This window comes from Rhinatrema bivittatum, chromosome 4, assembly GCF_901001135.1.
Source record: "Rhinatrema bivittatum chromosome 4, aRhiBiv1.1, whole genome shotgun sequence".
Lineage (NCBI taxonomy): Eukaryota > Metazoa > Chordata > Amphibia > Gymnophiona > Rhinatrematidae > Rhinatrema > Rhinatrema bivittatum.
The window spans coordinates 191,379,152-191,399,769 of record NC_042618.1 but is presented as its reverse complement, the minus strand read 5'-3'; the positions used below and the strand labels follow the sequence as shown (position 1 = coordinate 191,399,769).

The 20,618-nt window shown below is 46.8% G+C and overlaps 1 protein-coding gene across 1 annotated transcript in view; it reads left to right on the top strand.

Moving 5' to 3' along the window:
• Positions 1-20,618, top strand: part of STAB1 (stabilin 1) — a 335,521-nt gene that overhangs the window by 270,053 nt on the left and 44,850 nt on the right. The window contains exons 60-62 of the mRNA XM_029599456.1: positions 463-607; positions 12,327-12,460; positions 17,422-17,587. Of these exons, the coding sequence (XP_029455316.1) occupies positions 463-607; positions 12,327-12,460; positions 17,422-17,587 (445 nt within the window). The remainder of the gene's footprint in view (positions 1-462; positions 608-12,326; positions 12,461-17,421; positions 17,588-20,618) is intronic.

Here is a 20,618-nt window from a genome sequence, read left to right as displayed (position 1 = left end):
AAGACCCCTTTGGTTATCTTAGTGATGACATGAGCTCACCCTGAAAAAATAAATGTGAATGGAATGAAACCAACCAAACTCTGCTGTCCTTTGCATCACATGTTTTGAAAATGATTTCAACTCCCCAAACTGTGAAAGATTCTCACAAGCTTATTGTACCAAGATACCAAAGGAAGATAGAAATTATGCCGCACAAAAACATTTTTCCATCATGTGCAGGCCTGTTCAATAAGTAGCATACCCTATATTATTGCAGGTTATAATGTTCTGGAAACCAAATTATATTTCAAGTGCAGTTAACATGAATGGCAAAAACGTAATAGCAGTAAAGCCTCTTGGTAATGCAGCAGTTTCTCATGATAACACACCTCCAAATGTGTTGTCTTTAGAACAATACATACCATCTTGTATCTCATTCTTTACCTGTGACCAGGATGATGAGTTGGTCCCTTTGTTTTGCAGAACAGTCGAAGGTGTGAGTGTCGGGAAGGTTTTGTAGGTAATGGAGTACAGTGTCTGGAAAAAGCCATTCCTCCTGTAGATCGCTGCCTAGAAATGAATGGAGACTGCCATCCGGAGGCCATTTGCTCAGACCTCCACTTTCAAGGTACAAGATTTTCTAGTGTTGCTACATTTTTACAATCATACCATTGTTAAAAACTGTTTCCTGAACATACCCAGATCAGTCCAGATAAGTGGGGTTTGCATCTCTACCAGCAGATGGAGTCCGAGAACAAAACGTTCTCTGACTCCAGCAGATGGTAGAGGTGCAAACCTGCAGTCTAATTAAAATAAAATAAAAAGTTAGGTGTTAGGTCAGAAGATGACGGCGGAAGCTTCCTGAGGTGTTAGGCGGCTTTGTGGGCCATCCTCAGATGGAGCCAGGCAACCGGGGGGGGTTGGATATCCCTGGCTTCCCTCTCTGATACCACTGGTCCTGTCAGGAAAGTATTTCAGTTAATCAAGTTTTTGTTTAAAAATAAATAAATAAATAAATAAATAAATAAAGGAGAGTATATTAACAGCAGGGAAGGCGGTCTTGGACCCGACAGTGGTGGGACTGGATAGCGGGAGCTGTTGGTCCATGCTGGGAGAAGGGAGTGTTTTTTCATTGATGTTCTGAGAGCCCAGGGCCCCGGGTCAGTGCAATGACCAGCGCAGGCACAGGATTGGGTGGGCCGAGGTGCTCCCGTGATTTCACTCGTGACTGCAGAGGGCCGGTGGCAGGCGTCTGGTGAGGCGACTGCGATCCTATTAGCATGGCGGTCGAGAGGGCTTAGTCTTGTGCACCAGGCTGTGCCGGAGCCATGTGTGCGGCCTATCAGAGTTGTGCACCATGCAGCGAGTACTGAGCTATAATGGCACCAAAGCAGAAAATGGTGGAGTGCCGTGCTTGTAGCCTGTATGCTGTGCAGCTGGATGCAGGTCGGGACAGGAGTGAAACAAGGCTTCTGTTCGGCTGGGCCAGCAGCCAACCCCGTGGGGGATGGTGACCAGGAGATCTCAACTGCGAGAGGTGATGATTCCCCTCTTCCCCTTTCCCCGGTGGGGCAAGGAGCCTCTAATGTGTGATTGTTTCGCCGACTTCAGATCATTAGACACTATGTGACAAGGCGATAGCTAAAGCCAGAAGAATACTGGGCTGCATAGAGAGAGGAATATCGAGTAAGAATAGGGAAGTGATTATCCCCTTGTACAGATCCCTGGTGAGGCCTCACCGGGAGTACTGTGCTTAGTTCTAGAGACCGTATCTCCGAAGGGACAGAGACAGGATGGAGGTGGTCCAGAGAAAGGCGACCCAAAAGGTGGATGGTCTTCATCAAATGACTTATGAGGAGAAATTGAAAAATCTAAATATGTACACCCTGGAGGAAAGGAGGAACGGGGTGATATGATACAGACTTTCAGAGACCTGAAAGGTTTTAATGATCCAAAGTCAATGACAAACCTTTTCCGTTGGAAAAAAATCAGCAGAACCAGGGGTCACGATTTAAAACTCCAGGGAGGAAGACTCGGAACCAATGTCAGGAAGTATTTCTTCACGGAGAGGGTGGTGGATGCTTGGAATGCCCTTCCGGAGGAAGTGGTGAAGATTAAAACTGTGAAGGATTTCAAAGGGGCGTGGGATAAACACTGCGGATCCATAAAGTCTAGAAGATGTGAATGAAGTGAAGAGGTATGAGGGTGGCTTGCGCAAATGACAGATACTATCTGGTGATTAATACCCTTATTCAACAAACATACACATGGTTAATGCGACTCCAACATTGCTCTATACTTCAATGGCAAGAGGAAATGTGGAAAAAAGGATTTGCCATTCACAAATAAGTGGGGGAGTAGCTTGCTTGTTGTGATGGTTACTACCCTAAACCAAATAAGCCTGATACTTCACTTTCAATGCATATCCAGCGTAGCTCTCTGCTTCAACGGCAAGAGGAATGAAGATAAGAGGATTTACATTCAGACAACAACCAACAAGGACTGAATTGCATAGTCTGGTTAAACAAATAAGCGTGGGAGTAGCTTGCTTGTTGTGGCAGTTACTACCCCAAATCAATTAAGCCTGATACTTCACTTTGAACACATATCCAGCGCAGGGAGTAGCTTGCTTGTTGCAGTGGTTACTACCCCACATCAATTAAGCCTGATACTTCACTTTGAATACATATCCAGCTCAGCTCACTGCTTTAACGGCAGGGGGCAATGAAGAAAAGAGGATTTATATTCAGACAACAAACAACAAGGACTGAATTGCACAGGCTGGGTAAACAAATAAGTGTGGGAGTAGCTTGCTTATTGCGGCGGTTACTACCCCTAACCAATTAAACTTGATACTTCACTTTGATGCAGATCCAGCACTGCTCTCTACATCAATGGCGGGGGTGGAAGGAAATTAGAACCAAAAAGTTACCAATAGGGCCCTGAACTCAGCGGTCAGCGTAACAGATAAGTATGAGAAAAATAAGTGTGAAAAGCTTGCTAACCAATAAATAAAATCCCAGAGCTGCAAGCCCTAATGGTGGAGGCGGACTTGGACGTTGTTGCTGTCACGGAAACATGGTTTACGGAATATCATGACTGGGATACGGCAATACCAGGCTATAACTTGTTAAGGAAGGACAGAGCAGATAGGAAAGGGGGAGGAGTGGCTCTATATGTCAGAAACAATATCCAAGCATCTGAGCTGCAAGGAAGATGGGGCAAAGAAGAAGCACTATGGGCTGACTTAAAAAAAGATGGGGCATCCATTTTTATTGGAGTGGTTTACAGGCCTCCAAACCAAAAGGAAGAGCTGGACAGAGATCTGATTGAAGACATCCACAGGATAGCAAAGAAAGGAGAAGTGGTGATCGTTGGAGACTTTAATATGCCAGATGTAGACTGGAGAATCCCATCTGCAGAATCTAATAATAGTAGAGAAATAGTAGATGCCCTGCAATTAGCTTTGTTCAAACAAATGGTAATGGAACCCACGAGAGAAGGAGCTATACTCGACTTAGTGCTCACTAATGGAGATAATGTCTCAGACGTCCAGGTGGGTGCCCACCTCAGCACCAGTGACCATCAAACGGTATGGTTTAATATCACAAAAAGGACACGGAAAAGAAGCACAAAAACCCAAGTTTTGATGTTCAAAAACACAGACTTTGATGAAATGGGGAAGTACCTGGAGGAAGAAATAAAAGGCTGGGAAAACGAGAGAGACGTGGATCAACAGTGGACCAATCTAAAAGGAGCAATCACCAAGGCAACTAATCTATATGTTAGAAAAGTAAAGAAAAGCAAAAGAAAAATGAAACCTATCTGGTTCTCAAAGGAGGTGGCTGACAAAATAAAGGCTAAAAGAACAGCGTTCAAGAAATATAAAAGATCCCAAAAGCAGGAACACAAAGAAGAATATCTGGTAGAACTGAGGGAGACGAAGAAATTAATCAAGATGGCAAAAAGTCAAGCGGAAGAGAGGATTGCCAAAGAGGTAAAGAGTGGTAACAAAACATTTTTCAGATACATCAGTGAAAAGAGAAAAGTTCAAAGTGGTATAGTGAAATTGAAAGGTGGAAAGGATCAATGTGTGGAGAGAGACGAAGAAATGGCAGAAATATTAAATGAATACTTCAGTTCTGTGTTCACTAAAGAGGACCCTGGAGAAGGACCGACACTAGTTAACAAGAAACTGGAGGGGAATGGAGTAGATGTAACTCCATTTACAGTAGAAAATGTATGGGAAGAGCTGGTGAAACTGAAAGTGGACAAAGCCATGGGGCCTGATGAAGTTCATCCCAGAATACTGAGGGAGCTCAGAGATGTGCTGGCGGGTCCGCTGTGTGACTTATTCAATAGATCCCTAGAAACGGGAGTGGTGCCGAATGATTGGAGGAGAGCGGTGGTGGTCCCGCTTCACAAGAGTGGGAACAGAGAAGAGGCTGGTAACTACAGACCGGTTAGCCTCACTTCGGTGGTGGGAAAAGTAATGGAGTCACTGTTGAAAGAGAGAATAGTGAACTATCTACAGTCGGGAGAATTGCTGGACCAGAGGCAGCATGGATTCACCATTGGAAGATCCTGTCAGACAAATCTGATTGACTTTTTTGACTGGGTAACCAAGGAATTGGATCGAGGAAGAGCACTCGATGTCATCTACTTGGATTTCAGCAAAGCTTTTGACACTGTCCCGCACAGGAGACTGGTGAATAAAATGAGAAGCTTAGGAGTGAGTGCCGAGGTGGTGGCCTGGATTGCAAACTGGTTGACGGACAGAAGACAATGTGTGTTGGTAAATGGAACTCTCTCTGAAGAGAGAGCGGTTTTAAGCGGTGTACCGCAGGGATCGGTGTTGGGACCGGTCCTTTTCAATATCTTTGTGAGCGACATTGCGGAAGGGATAGAAGGTAAGGTATGTCTTTTTGCGGATGACACTAAGATCTGCAACAGAGTGGACACGCCGGAAGGAGTGGAGAGAATGAGACTGGATTTAAGGAAGATGGAAGAGTGGTCGAAGACATGGCAGCTGACATTCAATGCCAAGAAGTGCAAAGTCATGCATATGGGGAGTGGAAATCCGAATGAACTGTATTCGATGGGGGGAGAAAGGCTGATGTGCACGGAGCAGGAGAGAGACCTTGGGGTGATGGTGTCTAATGATCTGAAGTCGGCGAAACAATGTGACAAGGCGATAGCTAAAGCCAGAAGAATGCTGGGCTGCATAGAGAGAGGAATATCGAGTAAGAAAAGGGAAGTGATTATCCCCTTGTACAGGTCCTTGGTGAGACCTCACCTGGAGTATTGTGTTCAGTTCTGGAGACCGTATCTCCGAAGAGACAGAGACAAGATGGAGGCGGTCCAGAGAAGGGTGACCAAAAAGGTGGAAGGTCTTCATCAAATGACTTATGAGGAGAGATTGAAGAATCTAAATATGTACACCCTGGAGGAAAGGAGGAGCAGAGGTGATATGATACAGACTTTCAGATACTTGAAAGGTTTTAATGATCCAAAGACAACGACAAACCTTTTCCATAGGAAAAAAATCAGCAGAACCAGGGGTCACGATTTGAAACTCCAGGGAGGAAGATTCAGAACCAATGTCAGGAAGTATTTCTTCACGGAGAGGGTGGTGGATGCCTGGAATGCCCTTCCGAAGGAAGTGGTGAAGACCAGAACTGTGAAGGACTTCAAAGGGGCGTGGGATAAACACTGTGGATCCATAAAATCAAGAGGCCGTCAATAAAGAGTGGGTGGCTAGCCAGAATGACGGCTACTGCCTGGAGACAATACCCTTATTCAATAAACATACACATGGTTACTGTGACTCCAACATCACTCTAAGCTACAACAGCAAGAGGAAATGTGGAAAAAAGGATTCGCACTCACAAAGCGGGGAGTAGCTGGCTTGTTACGGCGGTTACTACCCCAAACCAAATAAGCCTGATACTTCACTTTCAATGCATATCCAGCATAGCTCTCTGCTTCAACGGCAGGGGAGAAGAAAAACCGATACTTCACGCATATCCAGCATAGCTCTCTGCTTCAACGGCAGGGGAGAAGAAAAACTGATACTTCACGCATATCCAGCATAGCTCCCTGCTTCAACCGCAGGGGAGAAGAAAAACTGATACTTCACGCATATCCAGCATGGCTCTCTGCTTCAACGGCAGGGGAGAAGAAAAACTGATACTTCACGCATATCCAGCATGGCTCTCTGCTTCAACGGCAGGGGAGAAGAAAAACTGATACTTCACGCATATCCAGCATAGCTCTCTGCTTCAACAGCAGGGGAGAAGAAAAAAGGATTCGCACTCACAAAGCGGGGAGTAGCTGGCTTGTTACGGCGGTTACTACCCCAAACCAAATAAGCCTGATACTTCACTTTCAATGCATATCCTGCTTCAACGGCAGGGGAGAAGAAAAACTGATACTTCACGCATATCCAGCATGGCTCTCTGCTTCAACGGCAGGGGAGATGAAAAACTGATACTACAAGCATATCCAGCATAGCTCCCTGCTTCAACGGCAGGGGAGAAGAAAAACAACCAATAAGGGCTGAATGGCACGGTCTGGGTAAAGCAGATGGGCATGGGTGTAGCTTGCTTATTGCGGCGGTTACTTCCCCTACTTCCCCCTACTACCCATAACTAATCAAGCTTGATATTTCACTTGGTTGCAGCTCCATCACTGCTCTCTACATTAATGGTGGGGGTGGAAGGGAAATAGAACCAAAGAGCTAAGAGAAACAGATAAGTATGAGAAAAAAATGTGAAGCTTGCTGGGCAGACTGGATGGGCCGTTTGGTCTTCTTCTGCCGTCATTTCTATGTTTCTATGTTTCTATGTTTGCTGGGCAGACTGGATGGGCCGTTTGGTCTTCTTCTGCCGTCATTTCTATGTTTCTATGTTTCTATGTTTGCTGGGCAGACTGGATGGGCCGTTTGGTCTTCTTCTGCCATCATTTCTATGTTTCTATGTAATGGGGATTCAGATGTCAGTCCCCCAGAGCTGAGGGATGATGATCCAGGGGATTTTTCCCTGGAATTTGTGCTCCTCATGCACAAGGCCTACCTGGCAAGGAAAGTTACAGGGGAGAAGCTGGCCACTGAGCAGCCACCTCGCCCCACTGGTAAGAAGCCCTGGGTGGCCTTAGAGAGGTCTGAAGATATCCTGCAGCACCTGGGGTTACGTTGAGCAGATGCAGATGGGTTTCCCAAGGATGGTGAGGATTTGGGTGAGCTGCAGGAGGACCTTCTTGATCAGCACGGGGTGGATCTGAACGTGGCACTGACCCCCGATGTGGCTGATGGCAGCAAAGATAACCCTGACTTGGATGAGTTTCCAGTACCTAAATGGGAAGACCCGAGGGTGGTGCGTTTGTTCAAGCGAGAGGAGCTGCGGCCTCTTATTCCCCAGGTTCTGGAGGAATTAGGCTTGAAGGTGATTCAGGAGGAGTCGGACAATGAGGAAGTTAACCCAGTCCTGGACAGGCTGAGTGGACCAACAAGGGCTTTTCCTTTACCGAAGAGGATCCAGAAGTTGGTGAACCGGGAGTGGGACTTCCCAGATGTGGGTCTGAAGGTGGGCAGAGCAATGGCTAAACGTTACCCCTTGATGGAAGAGACTCAGGACCTCCTGAAGGTACCAAAGGTGGATGTACTAAGAAGACGGCAATCCCCATGGTGGGGGCTGCCATGTTGAAGGATGTACAGGACCGCAAGCTGGGGATTCAGCTAAAACAGATGTTTGAGATCTCCTCGTTGAGTCTTTCAGCAGCTGTTTGTGCCAGTTTGATGCAGAGGGCCTTGTCTGTGTTGGGTGCAGAAGACTTCAGATTGTGCAGCGTCAGGAGACGGCAGTTCCTTGCAGGCAGCCCACTTGGAGGCTGGGGTCACTTATGTGGCAGATGGGCTGTATGATTTGGTGCATATGTCAGTTCGGAGCATGGTTTTGGCAGTGGCAGCCCGTAGGCTTCTGTGATTGTGCAATTGGTTGGCAGATTTGTTGTCCAAGGCCCAGCTCTATAACCTCCCTTTCAAGGGAGGTTTTAGAGCTGGGCCAATATGTCCAAATCGGAATTTGGACATATTGGCTTCTAATCCTCTTTTTGTTGCCCCAACGGCTTTGTTAGACAGCCTTCCTTGTTGCTTTCTCAACCCAGTAAAAGTCTTTCCAGCTCATGCCCGGTTTCGGGATTCACACAGGTTTCGGTCCAGCAAGTCCTTATTTGGCGCCTCTGGAAATCAGGGCAGTGAGCGCCAGCAGTCCTTTCATGAAGCCCATAGATTGGCCAGAAATGTGGCTGGTCAGGGAACCGGAGGTGGAAAGTCAGTGCAATGAACCCAGAGTTCCCCACTCCTGTGTAGAAGCTGTAGGGGGCAGATTGTCCAGCTTTTACGAGGAGAGGGAAAGTATTACCTCAGACTTGTGGATTCTGGAGGTGGTAAGAGAGGGCTATGCTCTAGAATTTTCATGCCCGGTAAGGGAGGCCTTTGTAGAGTCCCACATTGTCTCTCAACACAAATGACAGGAGGTGTGGGGGACGCTGCAGAGGTTCTGCATTTTTGCATGGAAATGCTGCACACCGTAGTGGCAGCAGTTCGCAAAGCAGAGTTCCTGGCTTCCCTGGTCCTGACGGAGACATACTTGCACATTCCTATTCGGAAGGAGTATCGGAAGTTTCATTTCATGGTATTGGGTCAGCATTTTCAGTTCCGGGCCCCTCCTTTTGATCTGGCGACAGTGCCACGCACATTCACCAAAGTGATGGTAGTGGTGGCAGTGGCCCTTCGCTAGGAAGGCATTTTGGTACATCCATATGTGAACAATTGGCTCATTCGGGCAAAGTCAAAGAAGGAATGCGAGAGGACTCCTCAGAGAGTGATGAACACCTTGTCGTCACTGGGTTGGGTCATAAATGTGCCAAAGAGTCACTTGGAACTGACCCAATCCTTGGTGTATTTGGGGGTGCGCTTCAACACTCAGAAGGGTAGGGTCTTCCTGGTAGCAGATAGGTAGTGAAAAGTTGCAATCCCAGGTGAAGTGTCTTATTTGGTTGACAGTTCCGACAGTGTGGAACTATTTGCAAATTCTAGGGTCAATGGCTTCCACACTGAATTTGGTTCTCTTGGCGTTTGCGCACATGAAACCTCTGCAACATGCACTGTTGTCCAGGTGGAGTCCATCATCGGAGGAGTACCAACTTTAAGCCTGATACATCACTTTGAATGCATATACATAATGCTCTCTGCTTAAATGGCAGGCATAAATGTAGAAAAGAGGGTTTACATTGACAACATCCAAAAAGGCAATGATCTGTGCAGTCTGGATAAACAAGCATCGGGGGTAACTTGCTTGATACGGTGGGTACCACCCTTAACCATTAAGCCTTGTTACCAACAAGGGCCCTGAACTTGGTGGTTGGTGAAACAGATAAGTTTGGGAAAATAAATGTGGGAGCTTGGTCTCTTTCTGCCGTCATTTCTAAGTTTCTGTGTTTCTATCTTCCCTTGCCCCTTCTTCGAGATTCCAGGTCCAGTCTCTCATTGTGGCTGGAGAAGGGGATGGATCTGGAGCCTCCGTACTGGCTGGTGGTTTCCATGGATGCCAGTCTATCGGGTTAGAAGGCAGTATGTTTAAGTTGGTCATCCCAAGGTCTTTGGCTACCAGGGAAAAAGTACTGGTCCATCAATCGCCTCGAGACGAGGGCAGTCCGACGAGCCCTGGAAGTTTTCCTGCCCCTGGTCAGGAGGTGGATGGTTCTTGTGTTCTCAGACAATGCAACAGCGGTGGCATACATCAAATGGCAGGATGATATGAAGAGTCACGCGGCGGCGCTGGAAGTTCGGCAATTGTTTGTATGGGCAGAGCGCCATCTTGAAGACCTAGCTGCATCAGTTGTAGAGAGGGTAGACAATATGCAGGCAGATTTCCTAACCAGGCAACAGCTGGATCCAGAGGAATGGGAGTTGTTCCATGAGGCTTGGCATCACATCTGCGCCAGGTGGGGTGTTCCACAGCTGGATCTTATGGCAACGCGAGTCAACTCAAAGATGGAGAGATTTTTCAGTCAACTAAAGGAGGTTGGCTCAGTGAGCCTCGATGCTCTGGTGTGCTTTTAGCTGAAAGGAATTCTGCTGTATATTTTTCCTCTATGGCCTCTCATCGGTCGGGTCCTGAGGCACATACAGATGAATCCTGGAAGTGTGGTGCTGGTGGCGCCAGAGTGGCCGCATCAGCCATGGTTCACATAGCAAATAGAATGTTAGGAATTATTAGGAAGGGAATGGTTAATAGAACGGAAAATGTCATAATGCCTCTGTATCGCTCCATGGTGAGACCGCACCTTGAATACTGTGTACAATTCTGGTCGCCGCATCTCAAAAAAGATATAGTTGCGATGGAGAAGGTACAGAGAAGGGCAACCAAAATGATAAAGGGGATGGAACAGCTCCCCTATGAGGAAAGGCTGAAGAGGTTAGGGCTGTTCAGCTTGGAGAAGAGACGGCTGAGGGGGGATATGATAGAGGTCTTTAAGATCATGAGAGGTCTTGAACGAGTAGATGTGACTCGGTTATTTACACTTTCGAATAATAGAAGGACTAGGGGGCATTCCATGAAGTTAGCAAGTAGCACATTTAAGACTAATCGGAGAAAATTCTTTTTCACTCAACGCACAATAAAGTTCTGGAATATGTTGCCAGAGGATGTGGTTAGTGCAATTAGTGTAGCTGGGTTCAAAAAAGGTTTGGGTAAGTTCTTGGAGGAGAAGTCCATTAATGGCTATTAATCAATTATACTTAGGGAATAGCCACTGCTATTAATTGCATCAATAGCATGGGTTCTTCTTAGTGTTTGGGTAATTGCCAGGTTCGTGTGGCCTGGTTTTGGCCTCTGTTGGAAACAGGATGCTGGGCTTGATGGACCCTTAGTCTGACCCAGCATGGCAATTTCTTATGTTCTTACAGATCTGGTGCAGCTCGTGGTAGAGGGACCCCTCAGGCTAGCTCATCTTCCAGGGTTGCTTAGTCAAGGGCCCATATTCTCAGATTAAGAGGATCACTTCTGTCTCACAGCCTGGCTTTTGAGAGATGGAGACTGCACCTAAAGGGATATTCTGAGCAGATCATTTTCATGCTTCTGCAAGCTAGGAGGACTGATACATCCCTGGCATATGTTAGGGTCTGGAGAGTTTTTGAAATGTGGTGTCTTCAGTGTCAGTTGGACCCCCTGGCAGTGGACGTTCGCTATATTTTGGAGTTCTTCCAGCAGGGATTGTCCAAGCGTTTAGGGTACAGCTTGCTTCACATGCAGGTTGCTGCGTTGGGTTCGCTCAGGGGCAAGTGTCGTGGTCGGACGTTTGCTGAGCATCCGGATGTAATCAGGTTTTGAAGGGGGTTAAGCATTTGCGCCCTCCGGTTTGAAAGGTTTGCCCGGATTGGAGTCTAAACTTAGTTCTTCGTGAAGCCCCGTCTGAGCCTTTGAGGATGGCAACCCTGAAGATTTGATGCTGAAGGAGGTATTTCTGGTGGCCATTTGTTCTGCTAGGTGGATTTCGTACCTGCAGGGATAAGAAATCCACCTGTAATTCACTGTGGGGTAGATTTTTATAAAGTTGCGAGTGCGCGCTACCCGGCCTTCCCCCATTCCCTACCCCCTAATCTAACCTTCCTACCCCTTCCCCTAACCTACCCCCCCCCAGCCCTAACTCAGCCCCCCCAAAATTTTTAACTTACTGCTTGTTCCTGCTTGAAGTAGGTGCAGGTTGTGCGTGCCGACAGCTTGCCGGCACACGATCCCCCAGTACAGCTCAAATGGCCGCTGTGCTGGGAGCCTCTGATCCCGCCCCCTGGACCACCCCCGCGTGTGGCCTTATTCGCGTCCCAGGGCTTTACGCGCGTGGCTGGGCCTTTTTAAAATCCGGGCCTGTGGGAATAAGAATAATCTAATTCAACATTTGGAAAATGGGTAATTCTTCCAACAGCTGTATTTTAACAGCCCTTAGCTGTCACATAGATGGGGGTCACCAAACTCTTTTTACCATGCCTTCTGTAGCTCAGTTTCTACTAACAACCTCTGCTTGGTTTAGTATTATCTATCTTAGTTCTGGGAGACAATTCTTCCTCTTTCTAAAAAGTTATCAGTTTATTTTCTTTGGCTTCCAAAACTGTGCCTAGTCCATTGCTTTTTAGTGGGAAATATAAGAATGTTCCTAAGGCTCCCCTGTAATTAGCTCTTAAAGGTAACTCCTCCCTTATTGCCAGCTCTCATGAAGATCTCTGACTTTGGACATCTTTATTGTGAATGACAACATTAAACATGCCATCTCATATCAATGTGTTTCAGAAAAAACTGCAGGCGTATTCCACCTGCAGTCACCAAAAGGCAAGTACAGGTTCACGTATGATGATGCTGTTGCTGGCTGTGCTGCTGAGGGAGCGTCTATAGCAACATTGAAGCAGCTGTCAGCTGCCCAACAGGTACAGAGAAACCAGAATTTAACTTGCATCTGTTTTCAAAACTGTGCATTGTTTTGCACCAAAAAAATACAGGCACAGAAAGCAGTCACAAATCCCTGGGCATACTTTTTCCTTAAGCATAAATAAAAGTAAAACAACTGGCATCATTTTGCTTTGATTGTTGGTGCAAACCCCATGGTTAAATATTAGAGATGTGAATCGGAACCGGAATCTGATCGGTTCCAATTCAAAATCTTAAAATTTTTATCGTCCGGCTCGATTTTTTTTTTTGTTATCAGCTGCGCCCGATCCGATAACAAAAAAACCCTCCCCCACCCTCCCGAACTCCCAAAAACCGTTTTAAAATTACCTGATGGTCCAGTGGGGGCGCCGGCCAGCCAGTGCTCCTACCATGTGACAGGGGCCGGCCAATGGCACGGATTCCCTGTCACATGGTATGGGCAAAGGGCCATCAGCACCATTTTTATTAGTGGCAGCCGATGGCCCGAGAGTGGGAGATTACTCCCTGCGCCCCCACTGGACCACCAGGTAATTTTAAAAGGTTTTGGGGGGGTCGGGAGGGTGGGGGAGGCTAAAGGGGTCAATTTAAAGTGTCGGGTGGGTTGTTTTTTTATCGGGCCATCGGCGCCATTTTTTTAGTGGCAGCTAAAATGGCGCCGATGGCCCGAGAGTGGGAGATCGCGCCGGGACCCCCCCACTGGACCACCAGGTAATTTAAAACATTTGGGGGGGGGTTTGGGAGGGTGGGGGATTCGTTTTAAAGGGTCGGGGTGGGTTTAGGGGTTGTTTTGGTGTGCCGGTTTTCCCGCCTTCCCCCCTCCCCCGAGTTACGATTTTTCACGATAAATCGGGGGAATTTCTATTGTATCGCGACTCTAATGATTTTTGACGATTTAAAAAATATCTGACGATTTTTTTAAATCATCAAAAAACGATTCACATCCCTAGTAAATATACCCTTGGAGTTTACACCAATGTACTCATTTTTTATTATTTACTCTTAACTTACTAAGCCATAACTATCCTAAATAGATTTAGCTAATGAATGAATAGCAATCCTGATCCGTTATAGGGTTCCTATACATATACATACATACCTAAGTTTACTCCCATAGAAAGGCATTGTGGGGCAATATAGGTTCATGGGTATATGTTACCTGCAAACTTTGTGCCAAATGACTGTTTCATGGAGGTCCTGGAACCTATAAGAGGGGGCACTGTTTTACATCTATACCTCATGATGATGCAGGATTTGGTGCGAGAAGTAATCATGGTAAGGCCACTTGGCAACAATGATCACAATGTAATCAAATTTAACATAATCACTGGAGGGAAGACACTAAGGAATTCTATTGCAGTAGCATTTAAATTTAAAAAGGGAGACTATAAGAAAATGAGGAAATTAGGAAAAAAAACTAAAAGAAACAATTGCAAAGGTTAAAAGTTTACAAGTGGCATGGACCCTGTTTAAAACGCCAACTTGGACGCCCAGACTAGATGTAGTCCATGTATTAAAAAAGATAGAAACAAGACCAAACAACTACCAGCATGGTTAAAAGGTGAGGTAAAAGAGGCTATTAAAGCCAAAAAGACATCTTCAAAAACTGGAAGGTAGATCCAAATGAGGGAAACAGAAAAGAGATCAGCACTGGCAAGTTAGATGTAAAGCATGAATAAGGCAGGCCAAAAAAGAATCTGAAAACTTGCTAGAAAGTAAGGAACATGTGAGGGAGTCAGTTGGACCACTACATGACTGAGCAGTAAAAGGGGCTCTCGGAGAAGACAAGGCCATAGCAGAAAAACTAAATTAATTCTTTGCTTCATTTTTTACTTGAGGCGATATCTATGCCAGAAACATTCTTTGAGGGTATTAATTTAAAGAAAATGAATCAAATCACAGTGAACTGGGATGATATAATAGGGCAAATCAACAAATTAGAGAGTAAAGGGAATGGTGAATAAAACGGAAAATGTCATAATGCCTCTGTATCGTTCCATGGTGAGACCGCACCTTGAATATTGTGTACAATTCTGGTCGCCGCATCTCAAAAAATATATAATTGCGATGGAGAAGGTACAGAGAAGGGCGACCAAAATGATAAAGAGGATGGAACAGCTCCCCTATGAGGAAAGACTAAAGAGGTTAGGACTGTTCAGCTTGGAGAAGAGATGGCTGAGGGGAGATATGATAGAGGTCTTTAAAATCATGAGAGAACAGGTAAATTTGAATCTATTTACTCTTTTGGATAATAGAAAGTTAGGGGGCACTCCATGAAGTTAGCATGGGGCACATTTAAAACTAATCGGAGAAAGTTCTTTTTTACTCAACGCACAATTAAACTCTGGAATTTGTTGCCAGGGGATGTGGTTAGTGCAGTTAGTGTAGCTGGGTTTAATAAAGGATTGGATAAGTTCTTGGAGGAGAAGTCCATTACCTGCTATTAATTAAGATGACTTAGAAAATAGCCACTGCTATTACTAGCAACGGTAACATGGAATAGACTTAGTTTTTGGGTACTTGCCAGGTTCTTATGGCCTGGATTGGCCACTGTTGGAAACAGGATGCTGGGGCTTGATGGACCCTTGGTCTGACCCGGTATGGTAAATAAATAAATGAAAAAAGTCCTTCATGACAGATTTATCAGGAAATTTAAAAGTCATGGGCTAGGAGGCAATGTCCTATTGTGAAATAGTAACTGACTAAAGGAAAGAAACATAAGAACATAAGACTTCCCATACCGGGTCAGACCAAAGGTCCATCAGTCCCAGGATCCTGTTTCCAACAGTGGCCAATCCAGGCCACTAGTCCCTGGCTGCAGAGCCAGCAGAAGCAGTAGGCAAACTATGCCTGGGCCTAGGGTGCCGACCATTAGGAGGCGTGATCCAGGTGGGGCCGTGAGCTGCCGTGCCAGAGAGGAATGGAGATTCAGCAATCTCCACTCCTCTTTGCTGCTGCGGCACCGCCGCTCGCAGCCCTCATGGCTCGTGCCCCCTAATGGAGGTGACTGCATGAGCAGGGGCGGGTGGCGCAACCGAGGTGGGGGGGGGGGGGGGGCAGGCACAAGGCTGAAGGTGCCTAGGGCACCTAATCCCTGCCTGGCTGGATCCCAAGGGGTAGATAGATTCAAAAACTGAGACTAGGACTGATGAGTGAGATTTTCAGATTCTCAGATGGCATAAAATTATTCAAAGGTGTTAGGAAAAGGATCTTGAAATCGTTGTGACCAATACTTTGAAATCCTTGGCAAAGTGCGCGGCAGCATTAAAAAAGCAAATAGAATTTATTAGGAAAGGAATGGACAGTTATTTACCCTTTCAAATAGTACTAGTACTACAGAACACTCCATGAAGCTAATAAGTAGCACATTTAAAACAAATTGAGAACATATTTTTTTACTTAGTGCACAATTAAGCTGTGGAATTTGTTCCCAGAAGAGGTGGTGAAAGCAGTTAGCATAGTTGGGTTTATAAAGGTTTTAAATAAGTTCCTGGAAGAAAAGTCTATAAACCACTGTTAGCCACGTAGACTAGGGAAAGCCACTGCTTCTCCAGGTTATGAGCAAGAAGGATTGGTTCTATTCTTTGGGATCCTACCAAGTATTTTTGAAATGGATTGGCCACTTCTGAGACAGGATGCTGGGCTTGATGGATGCTTGGTCTATCCCAGAATGATATTTCTTATGTTTCTTTTGTAAATTTCAAAGGAAAAGCACTCGCATAACTTTCCCTTTGAAAACTGCCGCTGGTTCAAAGTACCTGCAGGCGTTTGCATCTGCTTTTAGTGCAATCAAAAGTTTGCCAAAAAAGAATGCACATAGGTTTGAAATGTTAACCTATGTGTGTTATTTCTGGAATCCACACAAAATATGTCCCTGGGAATGCCTCCCCCCAGCTCATTGTTGGGCCAGGTAGCACCTTGAGCAGTCCGGAGTGGGGGGTAACTGGCTGGGTACTGGAAGGGTGGTGGGACCCCCTCCCTCAGATGATGCGACCTGCCGGCTCGAGTACCCTTCCGATGATGCGGCCAGCAGCTGTGTGGGTGCTCCAGAGAGCGCCTGCTGCTACAGCTGCGGCATGGAGCACTGGCGCCCTGCCCCCTGACCAGCTGTGTTGATATCCCAGGGAGTGTCCCTCCCCCTTCTGATGGCTCTGCTTCCCCCCTATTCCAGCTAAAAGTAAGCATGCTCAGATTTTCAGCCAGCTCAAGGGATGGCAGCTTTTAGGCAGCCAGTTTAATTGGGTAATTCGCTTTTTATCCAGACAAGTGGCTTTGAAAATTGCTCTCCCCATGGCAAATAAACCACGGCTGGGGTAACATGCTCTTTACCGTTAACTCCCCTTTCATACCCAGCCTTTTATCTGCATGGCATCGATGCCAGGGCACAGTGCTTTGGACCGATACTTCAGTTTACTTGAAGTGCTAAACAAAACTGCTATAGATCTTTCCATCTATAGCCAAATCCAGCGTGTGGGGGGCGGTGGGATTGTTAACTTTGTTTGTGCTATGCAGTTGTTAAAAATTATTGCCGGCGTACAGTCACACATCACGCTTTGCATTTGTAATACCACTTCTTAAGGAGGTTTTTGTTTACAAGGCTGAAGGCAAAACTAAGGCAATTTGCAGGGAAAGAAATTTGCAAAACTGCTCAGTGTCCCCCCCCCCCCCCCCCCAAATCAGAAACATGCCTTGCATAGCTTATCGCATGTAATATTTCTCATAGTTACAGTACCTTGGTTTGAAATGTTAGTATTGAGCCTGTCAGAAGTTCATTGTGCAAGAAATGTACGTGGGAAATAAAATAGGTCCTGTGCTTCCCTTTCCATGGACAGAAAAATTAAACCCCACTGCCCACCCCATCTTTTCCCTCCTCTCTGCAATAATGGTCTGTCAGAGCCCCTTGAGCTGTTTCCACTGTTGGCGAACCACGTGCCTAATTCTGAAACTCACTTTCCTGAAACAGATGGGGTTCGACATTTGCTCGGTTGGTTGGCTTGCTAACGGGACGGCAGGCTACCCGACAACATACCCTAACCCCAGCTGTGGCTCCAGCCGCGTTGGGATTGTGGACTACAGGATCCGAAGTAACTTGAGTGAGATGTGGGATGCTTTCTGCTTCCGAGTTAAAGGTAATGCCTTATATTCTTTTTTTGTGTATTGGCTTCTATTTCTGCCCAGTCAAGTGGACTAAAACACAACCACACTGCTTTATTACAGTTAAGCGGAGGAAACGACCACGGGAGGTTCTCTGATATGTTAGTGTCATGGGGTATTCATACTCTATGCCAGGAACCCCCAGCAAGGAGGGAGGATAACAGAGACAGCAAGGAAGGCAAGGCAGGCTTAAGGAGAAAGCTTAACAAAATTGAACAGAGCAAAGAAGAGCCTAAGAGCAGGCTGAGGGAGTCCTGGGTGGAGTTCCAGAAGAGAGAGGGCCAAACTCCACCCCTGCCACGAGGAGGCCTTGAAAAATGGACCCAGACAGGAGGAGGGAAGAAAAGCTTTGAAGCTAGGAAGGGAAGTGGGCTGCCGCTGTGGGGAAAAGAGGAACTGCTTTTGGGAGACGTTACAGGAGGGGCAGATTTAAACTCAAATCCAGTTGGTTGTCAGTGTTGTCGCTAAAAAGGAGTAAAGGATGGCAAGTAGGGATGTGAATCGTATTTCGGACGATTGAAAACATCATACAATATTTTCAAAATCGTCAGAAATCGGGGGCTCCCAGAAACCGATAGGAAAACCCCACGATATTGTTCGTGGGGTTCTCTTATCATTTTGGGGGAGGGCGGGAAAAACAGCACACAAAAATAATCCCTAAACCCCACCCCGACCCTTTGAAACTAATCCCTTAGCTTCCCCCAACCTCCCGACCCCCCAAAAAATCTTTCACAGGTACCTGGTGGTCCAGTGGGGGTCCAGGGAGCGATCTCCCACTCTCGGGCCGTCGGCTGTCACTAATCAAAATGGCGCCGATGGCCCTTTGCCCTTACCATGTGACAGGGTATCCGTGCCATTGGCCGGCCCCTGTCACATGGAGGGAGCACTGGATGGCCGGCGCCATCTTTAAAAATGGTGCGGACCACCAGGTAACTTAACATTTTGGGGGGGTTCGGGAGGGTGGGGGAGGGTAAGGAATTGGTTTTAAAGGGTCGGGGTGGGTTTAGGGGTTGTTTTGGTGTGCCGGTTTTCCCGCCCTACACCCAAATAATTCCCGTGCCCTATTTAACGATACAATACAAATGCCCCTGACGATAAATCGGGGGCATTTGTATTGTATCGTGCACTCTAACGATTTAGGACGATTTTAAAATTATCTGACTATAATTTTAATCGTTCAAAAACAATTCACATCCCTACAAAGAACAACACATTGGCAGCTGCACAATCTGCCTATGTGGGCTGGAAGGAGGCGGAAAGATTGGCCTGCAAGGAATGGAGAAAGAAGGCAGCAGGGATGGCAGCAGAATCAGTGCACACACTGGAAGAAAGAAAAATTGGGAGCGGCTGCATCTGAATCGGCTCATGGGGTCATCCACATTTTCAGAGATGGGAAGGCTGAGGCTGGTGGAGCTGCATGAAGGGAGAGAATGCTTAAGGTACATCTTGATGAAGAGGGTAGGCAGAGAGTACCGGAGTTCTGTCCTGGGGCGAGGAGGAGAGTTTTGGGATCTTACCTGAGACAGCGAGTAGGAGTAAGAAAGTCCGTGGGGGCAAGGTGTTGTGAAGACGATGGTGTTAAGGAGTGTGGAAGAGAGAACGTTCACATGCACTCTCCTCTGCGCTAATCTACACAAGTTGTGAAAAAATTCCCAGGTATGCTACTTGGGGGTTTCCAGTTTAATTTTTGTCTGCAAGATTCTATTTCAAATTTGTGGTCCTTATTCCGTATTTTACTAGTGAGGGGATGAGGTATTTTACTAGTGTTTATTTTCTGTGTAAAGATCTGTAGCAGTCTGGCCATTTGCCGCTGTGCCGGGGGATCGCGTGCCGGCAGGGTGCCGGCGTGAGCAACCTGCACCTGCCACGAGGCAGGCATAAAAGGTAGGATAAAGGTCGGGGGGGGGGGGCCAGGTTAGGGCTAAGGGGCGGGTAAGTTAGGGGAAAAGGGAAGGGAGGTTAGTTAAGGGGGTTGGGAATGGGGGAAGGCCACAGGTGTCGGCGCGCGCAGGTTGAATTAATGCGCACCTCCTTGCGCGCGCCAACCCCCAATTTTATAACATGAGCGCACCAGCAACGCGCATTTTATAAAATCACACGTCCATGTATGCATGCCGAGTAGCGGACACACAGGTCTTAAAATCTACCCCTAAGATTGTAAGCCCTTTGAGGATGGGGAAATACCTACAGTACCTGAACATAATGGGGCGGATTTTAAAAGGCCCGCACGCGCCGGCGCACCTATAGCCCCGGGACGCGCGTAAAGCCCCGGGGCTTTCAAAAAGGGGAGGGAGGGGGCGTGTCCGGGGGCATTCCCGAAACGATGCGGCGTTTCGGGGGCAGGCCCCGGCGTTTCGGGGGCGGGCCCGGGGGCGTAGCGTCGGCCCAGGGGCGTGGTCGAGGCCTCCGGACCAGCCCCCGGGACCGGAGGACGGAGCGGGGCTGCCGGCGACGTGCGCAAAGTTACGCCTTACCATACCTTTCCTCTTCCTGCCCATACACAAATGAAGGAGCTTCACATGAAAAGAAAGTTTTACAGGAAAAGAAAGTTTTCCATCCAGAGGTGTGCTCCTTTGGCGTACAGTTTCGGCATGCCAGTGACTGCGCACTACAGGCCATACGTTTTTATAGTAATGGAGTTGGCCAAAGATGACTTCAGCGCCAAGCGAGACCCTCAGAGAATATCAACTACTAGGAAACAAGAGCCGTGATCTTGCAGGGAATGGCAGCCTCTCTTCTCCACCTCCAGTTTTGAGGGTTTTTGTAAAGTGTAAAACAGGGTATCAAAGAAAATTACAATTTTCAGCTAAGAGTCTCTTGAGTATCAGTAGAAATAGCCATGAGTGCCATGTTGAGAATATCTACATGTTTACTAGTTAGAGTATGTATTTGTAGTCTCAGATCCTGGAGAACTAATCTAGTTAAGGATAACAAAGCTGTATCCTTTCTTATTTACACATAATGTGGTCAATGTTCAAAAAATACTTGGTACCTAAATTTAGGAAG